The sequence below is a fragment of the Thunnus maccoyii genome, chromosome 10, assembly GCF_910596095.1.
Source record: "Thunnus maccoyii chromosome 10, fThuMac1.1, whole genome shotgun sequence".
Lineage (NCBI taxonomy): Eukaryota > Metazoa > Chordata > Actinopteri > Scombriformes > Scombridae > Thunnus > Thunnus maccoyii.
Genome location: NC_056542.1, coordinates 17,120,896 through 17,134,764, shown reverse-complemented (window position 1 = coordinate 17,134,764; position 13,869 = coordinate 17,120,896). Strand labels below are relative to the sequence as shown.

General features: G+C 42.0%; 1 protein-coding gene across 1 annotated transcript; it reads right to left on the bottom strand.

Moving 5' to 3' along the window:
• Positions 1-63: 63 nt before the first annotated feature.
• tmem245 (transmembrane protein 245) lies at positions 64-13,869 on the bottom strand. The gene is made up of 17 exons (XM_042424883.1): positions 13,157-13,869; positions 11,312-11,429; positions 10,273-10,368; positions 10,000-10,107; positions 9,489-9,698; positions 9,231-9,400; positions 5,889-5,993; positions 5,706-5,788; positions 5,500-5,590; positions 5,285-5,383; positions 5,065-5,193; positions 4,752-4,874; positions 3,217-3,362; positions 2,993-3,093; positions 2,712-2,886; positions 1,646-1,840; positions 64-1,546 (listed from the first exon to the last, which is right to left on the bottom strand). The coding sequence occupies exons 1-17, from the start codon at positions 13,754-13,756 to the stop codon at positions 1,498-1,500; spliced, it is 2,598 nt and encodes an 865-aa protein (XP_042280817.1). The 5' UTR covers positions 13,757-13,869; the 3' UTR covers positions 64-1,497.

Genomic DNA, 13,869 nt, shown 5'->3' with positions numbered 1-13,869 from the left:
CAATGAAAATAATGATTAGCTGCAGCTATACCTCCACCAAAAAGCAGACCAACAAAGCCAGTGTTGTTTAAATGGTAATGTTTATTGGGTCAGTGCATATCCAGTACTTTAAAAAAACAAACATGGCAACAGTATCAAATAAAAACTACAATCATTTAGTTAAACAGTGAAACCAAACGCTTGTTCTAACCCGACCCAGAACACATACAACCCTCCCACCCTCAGGCAGCTAACACAGTAGCCATGTATGATAAATGTGTCGCTTTACAAATACAACTCATCTGTACCGCTTCTTCATTAAAGCTTCCAGCGACATAAACTACTTTGTACTCTGCTTTCAGAAAAGTGCTCTCTGTAGTTTAAAGTATGGAGTGGGGAAAGTGCAAGAACAGATGAGGTGAGTAGAAAAAATAAAGACATTTCTAATGTATTTGATATTGAAACTACAGATTAGTCATGATGGAGACAGTGTCACAGTTATGAAACTTGAGCATACTCAGAAAAATACTCAGCCGACCTCGTCGATATCGAGATATTCTGAGTGTAAACATGCATCAATACTGACAGATGTGCTAAGCATGTAAAAAAAATAAAAAGGTGTAGTTGTTTGTATTTGCACTCACAGTGTGTTAAAGAATAAACTTAAGCTTGAGATAAATTAAATGTAAAGACAGAATCCCTCGATAATCCTCCGGTCTTGGACCAATCTGATCCATTAAAGTCATTCTCATCAATCTAAACCTGCCATGTCAGAAGCATGTATCCATTAAAAGTAAGCAGTGACGTTTGCTATGATTCAACCATGTGGATTCTTTAAAAAAAAAAAGTAAAACAGTGGTAGAGATTTCCTGGATGAAAGTCTGGTCCAGGAGAGCGAGGGAACTAAAAACAGTGATTAACTCCTTCTCTTGAGCCAGACAGTGAGAACGTTTATGGCAAGAAGTGTTCAGTACGTCTTTATCGTCACTACAGACTCTACGTGAGCCTCCGTGAGGAGAGAGGTAGGGAGTACAAATACTGCATGACCAAATACTGTAGTTTTAAAACAGCCAGGGTGTGCAGAGTGGAAATCAGGGGCTTTATAGATAAAATATATCATCTCACAATTCGCCACAAATTACACAATAATTTTTAGGCATTTGTCAACATTATAAAATAAATTGAGGCACTGAGTTCTGAGAGATGATGTGATTAGTATCAATGTCTCCCCTGTTCATAATCATTAAGCCCAATGTCATGTCATTGGTCCAAGTTTAGGTTTAGGATCTACGCTCGCATTTGTGATTTTAGGTTGAATGAGAGCAGCAAGTGCCATATCGCTCAGCTCTGGTGAGCAGACGGCATTGTGGGTAGCCAGTCATTACGCCGCCATCTCTTCTTGGTCAGGGGGGGCCGACCCTACGGAGCAGGGGCAGGATAGGGAGGGGAGCCTTTTCCCCTGAGGAATCAGCCAATAGGAAGCCAGATGATGTTCCACAAGGACACACCCTCTTGCTTTCACTCACTGGTCTTCTGCAGGACAGAGGGGGTGGACTCTGAGAAGCTCCTGAGGGTGACAAACAAGAGGATAATGATGGAGTTTGTTAGCATTTTACTGGTGATTTTTCCAGCTGCCTGCATTGTTTTTCTCGGATGTTGTGTTAACCTGAGGGGGTGCAGAGGCCGGCTGCTCTGCACCGGTGTAGGCACTGCAGAGCTGGGGCTCATCAGCATGGCGCTGTAGATGTTGGCCGCCACCACCAGGATGCAGAGGAGGATGGGACCGATGATGGCTCCCTCCAGACCCAGATAGTATGCTCCTCCAGCCACCGCCAGACCTGTCAGATAGGGGTGTCCACCCCTGAGAAACACAGAGACAGACCACACCGTTTTTTTTTACATGTATTACCTCGTTAACTACAAATCATATTTTCTAAAAAGTACATCAGGTGTTTTTAGACTATCAGTTAATAGTTTAAAGACTTGTCAGAGTTACATTATTGTTTCATGATGATGCATCGTTTTGATAGCTTTCCATGTTTGTGCGTTCAGCATCTGAGATCTGTCTTCCGGATTTTACTTTTTGACAACGTAGATCATCAGTGCAGTGCATTTTGGCGAACAACTACACTGACTGCAGCTCCAGTACCATGAGATGACCAAAACTTTGATTAAATATGACTCTCTAATGTAATTTTCACTGAAATGACTGAACTCAAGCCATAAAATGTAAAGTATGCTTTTGAAAATAGTTTGGCAATAATGTAAAGTATATGAGGTTGAATTTTCGGGGCTGAAACATTTTTACACAATGTGTGTATTTAATTATGAACAGTGCACCGCCTCCACTATAAAGCTGATGTTGTGTCCCAAGTCTGCATCTCCAATGATGTGTTTTTCCCTACTGTAAGCCTAACCATCATTCCTGCGACACCTAACAGTCAACAGACTTCGACAGCTGAGATGGAGCATTATCCTGCCTGCTGTCTGGTGTTGTTGTCATCAGCTGACAGTTTATGAAACTGGCCGAGGCAAATGGACACACTGTTTATAGACTTGATAGACAGCTTGGTTTCCTTTCAAAGCCATATTAGGCTACCAACCAGGCTCGTCCGCATTACATACTCGGTCACGGGTGCTGCGTTGAAATTTGTTAGTCAAGTGTTGAAGCCCTAAAACTGGACAATAAAATAATGCAAAACAAACTGGTGACAACAGCCAAACATACATACCCAGAGATGTCAGAGTAGATGGCTGTGTCTACAAAGTATGTTGGAAGTAGATGGAATATGAGGAGCAGCACGGCCTTGACGCCTTCGCCCTGCGCCAGCCACAGGTCGCACACAGCTGGCACCGCTGCCCAGTAGGTCCCCAGGAACGGCACCGCGCCCAGGATGGCAGCCAGAGCTTCAGTGCCAGGAGAGAAGGATTCAAAGAGTGAGAAAATACCAACAGCGGCTTGGCAGGCGCAGGTATAATGACAGCATGATCTGCTGTGAACACGCGGACTCACCAGAAGGAATGAAGACGATGTTGATGCCAAAGATGGTGTGAGTGAGCCAAGTGTAGAGGCCGTAGAAACCGGCCATTTTCAGAGAGGCATCAAACACTCCTCTAGGGGTAAACAAACACACACAAAGTCGAAAATAATAACCTTGAGATGTATTTTTAGACTCTTTAGCTATCGCCTATGCAGACGGGATGATTTTTTGTGTGTGTGTGTGTGTGTGTGACTACCTGATAGCCTCCTCTACAGACTGGCCTATGATATTAGAGGAGGGTCCTGGCTGGGAGAGGGGTGTCAGGCTGATCACCCATTTGACAGGTTTGTAGTATTCTCCACTGGAGCTCAGCAGGTAGAAGAGTGTAGTCAGGAAAATTACCTGCATGCAAACACATATATGATGAATAAATGTATGATAGAAAGTTTCTGTGACAGCTGCAATCTCATGTCAATTTGAGCTAGATGGTTTTTAAGTTTGAATTCATTTATTTGCCCCCTTCCATGGACCATGCCCCCCATGGTCCTGCTTGACACCCACACCTGCTATTACTATGAGTCATATTTCTATTATTATCGTTGTTAATGTTGTTATTGTGCTTCTCTGTGTCTCTCTCTCCTCTCTCCCTCTCCCTCCCTCTTTCTCTCTCAACCGGTCAAAGCAGATGGCCGCCCACCTAGAGCCCGGTTCTGCTTGCGGTTTCTTCCTGTTAAAGGGGAGTTTTTCCTTGCCGCTGTCGCCAAGTGCTTTCTCATGGGGGAATGCTGGGTCTCTGTAAATAATGAGTACAGTCTGGACCTGCTTTATGTGAAAAATGCCCTGAGATAACCTCTGTTGTGATTTGGCACTTTATAAATAAAATTGACTTGAACTGAATTAAAAAAAAATTGAACCTGACGTGCCAGATGGTTTGTTACACAGAACCATCTGAGAAGTTGTACTTGGAGACTGTTTGGAAAAGAGCAGGCACTTATATATTTGGCAGGTGATTAGATGAACCATCTGTCTATCGCCGTCTTACCTTGTGAGGCAGCTGGATTCACAAGATCATGTGAGAATCCTCATAAGACGCTAACTGGTCTGAACCACTGTGGTTCTGACACAAGCGCATAAATTGAGCCTGACAAGATCTCGTGATGTCGTGATGTGATATCGCAAATCAAGCCGCCACGCAAGGTAAACTAGACTAATCTTATTAATTACCTCTATCTAATAATATACATATGTACATATAAAAGAAAAACAAAATCACACTGTTAAAAAAAAACAAAAAACATGTGATTATAAAACCAAAATTAAAGCCCTTTTTAAAATATGCTTTTAAGGGCTTAAATGATGAAGAATTTTCCACCCAATGAGAATAGTACTTCTGTAAATTTGGACCCTTGTATCTGATTGAAAATCTGGCCGTCAGGTGTTTGGGAAGATGAAGATTAGATGATTGTCTGGTTGAGTAAGAGAATCTGACTTGGATTGTGAAATGTGTTGGAATATTTACCTACTTGAATTGTATCTTATATATAAAAGTACACATTTGTAAAATTTTAATATCATTAATTGTGAGAAACTGACTTTCTTGAAATAAAAGATTTGAGTGAGTTGCAATTCTGACAAAGAGTTTTTGTAAAAGAAAGATTCTGTGAGGAGTTGTGGGAAATGTACTTGCCCAGATTATATACTGCACTATGAACAATATCTTAATTTCCTAATTATACCAATAGATCTGGTTATTTCTTTTTACAGACATAATCAACAGGTCATGTTTCATACCAGGCTGAGGGCAAAGTTGAGCAGAGCCGTGCCGCTGTGGAACAAGACGGTGAAGAGAGTGGTTGCTGTGGAGAAGAGGAGGCCAACGTTCCTACTCATCACCACCCAAAGAGACTCCAGGATCTACGAAACAACAAGACCACAGTAAACATTTTCTGAAATATCACTCGACAAATGATGTAGTGCGCTGTTTAGTCAAAGTTTTTTTCAAGTGAAGTGAAGTGAAGTGTGTGATGACAGATACATAAAAGCAAAACACATGCAAATTCTCTTCCTCACAGAGCAGATAGTGTTGAAACACACCCATACTCACAGACAGCAGAGTCTCAATATTTTCCTGCAGAAAGGCAGCAATGTCCTTCCAGTCCAGGATGTCCACTAACCAGCTGTTGTGTCTAATCAGCGACTTATGACCACGATGGCGTCCGGAGTGGGTCACGTTCTGGACAGATGTAGATAGTATTTCATGTAAAACTGAATGCTGCTGAGTATAAGAGTTCAGGAGATTGTAAATGTCACCCCTCACATGCTACCTTCACAAACCAGGAGTGGTAGAGTCTGTCCCAAAGCTCCAAAACCTGCTTTTCAATCACAGCTGTGTGGTTCGCCTTGTCTCCTAACATCTTATGGAGCTGCACACAAAGAAAAAGAACAAAGATTCACTGAATAACAGGCTGCCGAAGTGTAAACCTCCATATTCAAATTCACATGAATCAATGAGTAACATAAAGGCCATTATTATTCTTACCCGGTGTGTTATCCATTCTCTCCCATGCTGATAGACATTAGTAGCAGCTGAATTCAGAGCCTTCTGGACCACACAAGCCTCTGGAAGCCAACTAGAGGAGAGCGGCATAAGAAAAAAAAAAGAGAGGAGGACACTCAGGTGGTTAGGAGAAGAGAGACAATAACTCCAAATGCAAAAGAGAAAAACAAAAAGAGAGTAAAAAGTACTTTGCCCATTCTGGGTGGTTGGAGACAGTCTCGTTGATGAGGTTACTGGTTACATTAATAATGTGAACACTTTCATGATGAACCTAGAAAGATAAATTATTTTAATTTCTTATCCAGGTGACCGTCAGTATTTCCATAATGCTGTGAAGTAATTAAAAGGAAGAAAAAAAAAAAAAAAAGTACCATTGCGGTGAGCAGCAGAGCCATGAGCAGTGTCCCTGTGACCAGGAGGATGATGATGAAGATGCTGATGATTTTATCCAGAGATCGCTCCAACCACACAATCATCTGCACAGAGAGGAGGAAGATACAGACGAGAAGGAGTAGAGGAAAAGGGAAGGACCGGAAGGGGGGGGGGGTGAGAAGCAGACAGGAAGTCAGTGCTGTTGTGAAGCAGTTAAAAACATACAGTGATCAGACACATGGAGAAACCTGCGTCCTTCCCTTGTCAAGAAGCTGCCACCTCAGGCCCTAATGACAATAAAGTAGTTACTTAATGAACCAACAGCGAGGACGTCTGCACACATACACACACACACACGTATCCTTGCACTTCAGCATGGCAACATGCAAGTGGCAAGATGTAGGCTGTGTGATGCTGTATGGGCGACTTATTCCAAGCTTAAATGTGTCGTAACGTTGTCCATCAGTCTTTCAAAGTATCTACTCTGTTGTAAACTGGTGCAATTTCTTAACTCAGGTTTCTCAATGCTCCAAAACTGCATCAACAACAAACTTATAACAGCTTTAGTCTACATTTGTATATGTTTGTGTGTGCCCACGTTGTTAATGTCACAGATGCTACATGTTAAAAATTAAGTTAATTGGAGTCGATGTTATGTTACTGGAAGAGTGGGCGCCTCTTTCCCATGAAGCCATGTCCCGATGGTTTGTCAATATATTAATGGTGACATGATACTGCAGAAAATAATCTGTGTGATCTTCTAGGTGAATGTCTTTTCCGAATTCAGTTTCTTACTGTCTATAAGAATGTAGTCTTACCTTAAAGGAAGAAGAATTATAAATTGTAAACTAAACCCAGTACAGCAAAAACACTGGTAAACAAAAAAATGGAAACACCACATCAGAAAAAGAATTCAAATTTTGAATGAAGCAATTCAGGCAATTATACTGGAAACTTAGTATGCTGGGTACCAATTAGCGGCAAATATCGGCTTAAGAGGTCAACCACCACCACTTAGTGCAACATGAAACCACTAATGAAGTTTTATATAGCATACACAGTCAGTGCATTAGTTACAAACTCTGCATTTTCTTAATACGGCACAGGGAAAATATTCAAAATCATGAATACATAATTAACATTACACACAGAGAACTCTATGCTTCATAAACTGGCATTCAGGTCTCCAAAGCCAGTGCATGAGAGCAAATAAACTAGAGTAAGGAGCACAAGTCCTCGAAAAAAACTCTCACTGTGTTCACCACTTTTCTTGCGCTCAGATCAGTTTATACTTTAAGGAAGCAAAGCCAGACGACACTTTCAACACAGGCCTGCGGCTGTCTGTTTAAACACTGTGGTGAATTTGTACCAGCATGAGCATCTTGTGCAAGTGATTATGTCTAAATGGTTCACCATGACCATCCAACAGTTCAAGATCTCAGTTGAATATTTAAGCAAAGCTGGTGTCTAAATCTCATCATTTGACCCCCAAAAAAAAGTGTCAAAAAGTGTCACTGTTTCCATTGTTTTGTCCATGTCCAGCCCCATCCCCACCCATAGAAGCTCCTGAAGCGTAACCGCATCTCTCCGAGGGCTCTTTCTTGGAGATCATGGGCAGTGTTTCTCCAGAATCTTCATTAAAAAACTTAATAAGCTTATTTGTCAGGAATTTCCGGAAACACTGCCCTTCTCCTCCCACTCTGCACTGCTCTGTCTACATCAACCATCTCTCCATGCACCTCACACACTCTCAAGCCAAACCTGCCGGGTACATCACAGTGGGGAAGATACAGACGGGGCTGAGGGACCGATGAGTCCCCCCCTTCCCCTCCCCGACTGTAGCTTCCTGTATGAATAAAAGCAGGAAGCCGGGAAACAGCAGCGAGAGGACAAACATTTAGACAGCATGAGAAGGTGATGACATGGATGGGTAAAGCGCCAGTCCAAGCTACTGCAAGGTGTGCTCACGCCTTCACAGGTTATTTCCTTTTTCTTCCTCTCTCTTTTTCTCTCTCTCTCACACACACACACATACACACACACACTTTCTGTCAATCTCTCGTTCTCTCAGCATTCTGTTCCCCCAGATCATTACCTGCTTGTTAAGCCAATGCCAGAGCTTGGGGAGGAGACAAAGAGACATTGGGAAGATTATTATTGGAAAGATCTGTGCAGCAGTCATCACAGATACCCGTGTGACAAGAACACAACCTGTGTTTGGGTGCAGGCAGTAAAGGGAGGATCGGGAAGGGGAGCGTTGCAGGCAGGTTTTAACGACAGGGAGTGTGGACTGGCTATACAGTGCAGTGGGGTGCAAATCATTGTGATTACACACACACAACGTAACTACATCTCAAAATCTACAAGACAAAGACATCTTTTCATGTAGAAAGTGTCAGCGATGAGGCCGTTAGTGTCATTACAACTGGAAAAATATGAAACATTATGGAGGATTCATCAGCTAAATGACCTGAAACTGAGAAATGTCATTTATGTGGCACCAGATTCATCACTCTAAGATCCACCTCAGTTTCTTCTAGACTCAGGAGTTTATGCTGAATAATGACAACGTCAAATCAGGTGTGAAAGAGGGTTTTAATAAGTGCAAACACAACAAAAACACAACTGTGTAGCTGTTTTTGTGACTATTCTACATTCAGACTGAGGTAACTTGCTCCTATGTTTGTAAATGCTATTTATTTCTTTTTTTTAATTGTGATTTTGACCAATTTTGAATTGAAAACATATGCATAAGACTTGGCACGGCTTATGTTTTATGTCCATCATAGTGCAAAAAAATTCTACAAAACCTTGCTGGTTTTGATCTTAAAACGCATGAAAAGTACAAACAGTAGCTTTCAAAATCTGTATTAAAACATGAACACAAATATATTTTTTACATGAAAACCATACAAGATGTCTGATAGAGAAAGGATCCTGCACAGTATCTGAAAGTGATCCTACGAGTGACATCTGTTTGTCAGTCTCTCAATAAAGTGTTCCAGCTGTGAACAGTCCTAGTATAATCCTCGTCATATTTTATTCAAAGCTAATATATTTCATACCCCTTAAAACAGGACTGTTTGTATTAAAGTCAAGGAATATTTATTGCTGAATTATTTTAGTACTTTTCCAGAATCCTTCATGACCAGAGGAAATCAAACAGACAGGCCCTAATAGTCACTGAGAGCCTTTAATGGGGACAGTGAACACCGTGAACACTAAAAAGATACATCAGTGAAAGAGAAAATATGTGTGTGTGTGTTGATTAGATGTTTAAAATCAAAGATAGAGGGGTATAAGGACAGTAGCTGCACCAGGAGATCGGTCAGAGGTGTTACCTTAGTGTCAGTACGCAGCAGGAACTGAGCCAGGCCTTTGATTGGTCCAGGCAGCAGGGCCTCCTCTCGCTCACGTCCAAACTTCTCCAGCACCGCCCACCACGCGGTGAGAGTCCGCTTAATAAAGCTCTTCATGCCAAAGTGGACCACCAGCTTCTTCAGCATCCACACTACAGTATCAATGCAACGTTGGAGTGAGTGCAGCACATCTAAGGAGAAGCATGTGACAGGGGAAGTGTGCATTCATGTGTGTATTACCGGCCACTGGGATAGGAAGCAGTTGTAGGATCCAGAGGTTGAGCCAGATCTGAACCAGGACTATGGCCCAGACCAGCAGAATAAAGTAGATATCACTGGCTCTCTGGGAGCTCTTCTCTTTCTGGAAGAGGCCGCCCGGTAATGAACGAGAGCCCCGAGGGAAGCCAGGCGTGGCAGGGATGGGGCCGGGACCCACAGAGTCCACGCCATCTTGGAGGAGACGAGGAAGACAAACATATTAGAAAGAGGAAGAAAGCATGAAGCAAAGAGAACAGACCTGGATTAGCTGTACCAAATGAAAACCACCATGGCCAAATAGTGAAACCAAAGCAAAAGAGTCTTGAGCTGCAAGTCCTTTAAAAAGAAAAACTCAACTTATACTAAATAAAAGTTACACAATTCAAACTTCTCTATTAAAATACAAAGTATTTTTTTCTTCTTTTAGTATCTGGTTTTCTCGTCTTTTCTTCCCATGTAACCTGTAATAAATCTCCTGAATAAGCGACCTCACCTGCACCAGAGTTTTCACCGGGCTCAGTTTTGGACTGAAGGTTGCTACAGGAGATCGCCATGTAAAAAGTGTTAGCAGCAAATGACAACACCTGCCCTGACAGCTCTCCTGAGGAGACAAAGAGAGAAAGAAAGAAAATTACAGCAACAAACAGAGAACAACAGTGTTACAGAGCAAAAGCAACACACTTCTGTGTGGTCTTGATGACCAGGGAAGACAAATTACAGTAGTGGATATTATAAAAAGTGAGTATGTGTGTGTGTTAATGCCCACCTCTGGCAGGGTCAGGTGGCTTCTGTTGAGAGCCCACGATGAGAAGTATAACCACAACCACAAATATGGGCACTCTCCATGAGCCAGTCAGAGACACTAAAGAAGGAAGAAATGGAAGTGAAGAAGTGTTGCAAAATATCCAAATGTACAAACTTCTAAATTAATCTAGTTTGTTGTTTTAACTGACCGAACAAAACCGATCCGGGCCCCGGGTGCAGACCCAGGAATTATCTGAATACTGTGAGAGTGCAGTTTTAAACTTTTTCTCTATTCCTGTGGAGAAATGTTCATTTAACACTTTGCAAACTGAAACTTGTCTGGAATACTTTGCTGTCCTATATAATAACAGAGCATGTGCTGACCTGCAAACACTGTACAGCAGAACTTGGAAAGCAAGAAAGAAAATTAAAATGTCAAGTTGACTATATCAAGCGTTCTGTCCGCGGGTATCTAAGTGGAGGCTGTTGACAATCTATAAAGCAACTAAAGACTATTTTCACTTATTAGTTATTTACTTGTTTTGACAAACACCAAAACATTTATTTTTGACTGAACAGTGTCATTTTGGGAATAAGTCTAGTTTATAACAAAATAAATAGGGATTTATATAATATTATATGTTGTGATCATGCCAAACATTTGCTCAGATTTGCCCACAGCCTCCTCCTGGCGCTTCTTAATAGCTCCCATCACCTTTAACATTTCACGCTTGAAGGTCAATACCTCTCCTCATCACGCTGTAAGTGTGCTAAAAATACTGGACACTTCCTCATCTTACAATGCAGCACTGCATGTGATCTGTCTAATGGACTTGTGAGCCTGTGGAGGCAGTTCTTAACTTAACTAGAAAACCATTTTACACCCTTTCCTTGTGTTTGGCTTCATTCTCTGAACCTGTTGAACTCAGGTGGGAAAAATGTGAAGAAATCTTCCCGAGGGAAAAAAAAAAAAAAAAAAAAAAAGTGAGTTTGCATAAAAGTATGAATTAGCATCAGTCGTGTCTCTGCAGGCTCCCCGGGCTTCCCCTCCACCCACTCACCGATGTAGAAGAGCAGGACAGCCCAGACAGGAAGAGCCAGAGCCCTCAGGTAGTGTTCGGTGTGAGGACTCCACTTGAAACAAACCGCCAACATGTAGCCCACAACCACAGTGCACACCTGAGAGGAAACAAGAAAAACCAAAGAGATAAAATCATAAAAAGATAAAAAGACACAATGAGACTTCTGATTCGTCAAAACTTCTTCCACAAATGCTAAATTATTTTAAAATCCCCTGAACTTTCTGGCTCATTTTAAAGACTTTAGTTAGTGTTTACAGTGTGAGGCTGAGCGATAATTTCAATATTATTGTTATTGACCATTAGTGGTGTCGTATCATGACAATGTGATCATTTTACAAAATTATATTGTCCAAATTAATTATTTTAAGCAGAGTTTGACTAAAAACTAAGACATTTGGTTTTGTCTGTTGTAACAACATGGTATCAATGTGTATTAAACATCAATTTCACTACTTCACATGACTTTTCATTACTGTTAATATCTTGATATGTCTCTATATTAACATATAAGCCAGTCGCCCTATGAGGGTGACTGGACAGACCACATTCTTCAAATTCATTGTTCATAGCTCAACAATTAATATCAGATTTCTGTCTCTGTTTGTCACGACAGAGCAACATATCTCTGATCTTCTTCCTGGAACTGTTGCACATTTTAACAGATCAAACTGATTTGTCACATTGTACTTTTTCCGACCTCTAAAAAAAACAAAAAACAGGCTGCAGCAAACAATCTGTTGCTTGTTGTTTGTTAGTAAAAGTGTGTAATACAATGCTCCGGCCTGCAATTAACTGGTCATCACAAAGGTCTTCGCTGGTGTCACCGGACACAAAGAAATCTTTCAATGTAATTTAATACAGTGTCCTCCGACCTATTTATAGACAAGGAGCCTGTGTCAGTCAACCGTTCGGAGAAAGGACAGACTGTCTGAGGAGGAACATTTAATCAAATTAGTCTCTAGTAAAAGCGCAACTGGGTTCAGGCCCCCAGAGCTGCTTTGGAATAATAAGGTATTGATCAATCAGACACTGGAACTGCAGCAAATTAGATCAGATGACATACAAGTTTAGGCATATATTCCAAGAAAAATACTCTCTCATCGCTGAGGTTAATGGGATAAACGTTATTAGGAAAGAACAAATCAAAGACATACAATTTGCAGCTGTAAGTCAGCTTGTTATTCAGTATTAGCGTTTATTTACTATTGATGACCATTTGTGTAATTGTATCATTATATGTTATTGTGTCAGTCATTAACAAAGTTCAATTTCACACATTAATGATTCTGCAACTAACCACTCTTTTCATATTCAACTAATCTTCAGATTATTTACTTTAATTAATACATAAATCAGTTGGTTTATAAAATGTCAGAAATTGATGACAAATGTCTGTCACAAGTTCCCCCTTTTTTTAAACCAAAATATGTTTAATTCACTTTCATATTAGACTTAATAAAGCCAGCGTATATTCACATTTGAGAAGCTGGAATTTGAGTTTGGGGCATTTTTGCTTTTAAAAAAAGCCAAAAGAATTTAATTTGTTAATTTAATTTCTGTCTATTGACTAATCTATTTATTGGTTTATTGTTTTGTTTGATCTTTTAAATACAGTATGTGACGATTATAGATAGCAGTGAAACATTTGCCATAAAAATACTAATAATTATAAATATTGTGATTCAACCTGAGCTGCAGACTGTTAGTGACCCCTTTGACAGAGCTGACCTCGCCCATCCAGACTGGCACAGGGAGTCTTTTGTTATTGTTACTGGGAGGGTTGGGAGGGGGGGATGTACCCAGTTGTCACGTCCATTCACTCACCCACACAGTGTGGAAACAGTCCAGCGCGGCCCCGATGATCTCACAGACGTGTCCGAGCATCACCTGCATGCCGATGACCCTCCAGAACAGGTACAGGAAGTAGACCAGCGGAGCGCCGGCCCCGATCACCAGCAGCACCGTGAGCCTCTCCAGCACCAGCCTGCCCATCGCCTCCACCCCGTAGTTCACACACCACACCGGGACCAGCAGGGTCCCCACCACGATGGGCGTCCCGGTGTCCTGCAGGCCGCTCAACCACGAGCGGCCGAGCCGAGCCAGCGAGTACTTGAAGGGGTGGAGGAAGGTGCCGCAGAGCACTGCCCAGAGCAGCGGGCGGAGGAAGGCCTCCAGGATGAAGTACACCAGGACAGCAGCCCCGCAGCAGATAGCCACGAAGATCATCGCCCCGGTGTTATAGAAGGCCTGTTTGATGTTTTTGTCAAACTTGAGGGACGACGGTTGGGTTAACAGTTGGCTCACCATCCCGACGGCTGGCTGGACGCTCTCGGAGAAAGACACAAAGTGAGGCCGCCCAATGCGAGGGCTCTCCGGGGGAGAGGCAGCGGCAGGCTCCGGCGCCGAGTCCTCCTCGTCTGCCATCTTCCCCGATTCAGCTTCGGAAGTCTACGGACGATCCTACCGCGTGAGGAGGAAAACATATGACGTAACGCTGACGAATACCCAAGACCCTCATGGGTAATGTAGTGTAAATG

Excerpts from the sequence above, each read along its gene's own strand:
- tmem245 (XM_042424883.1), bottom strand. The coding sequence starts at position 13,756 with ATGGCAGACGAGGAGGACTCGGCGCCGGAGCCTGCCGCTGCCTCTCCC. Across the intron at positions 5,591-5,705 it reads AACCACCCAGAATGGGCAAA|TTGGCTTCCAGAGGCTTGTG; the intron begins GTACTTTTTACT and ends GCTCTCCTCTAG. Across the intron at positions 4,875-5,064 it reads ATATTGAGACTCTGCTGTCT|ATCCTGGAGTCTCTTTGGGT; the intron begins GTGAGTATGGGT and ends GTTGTTTCGTAG.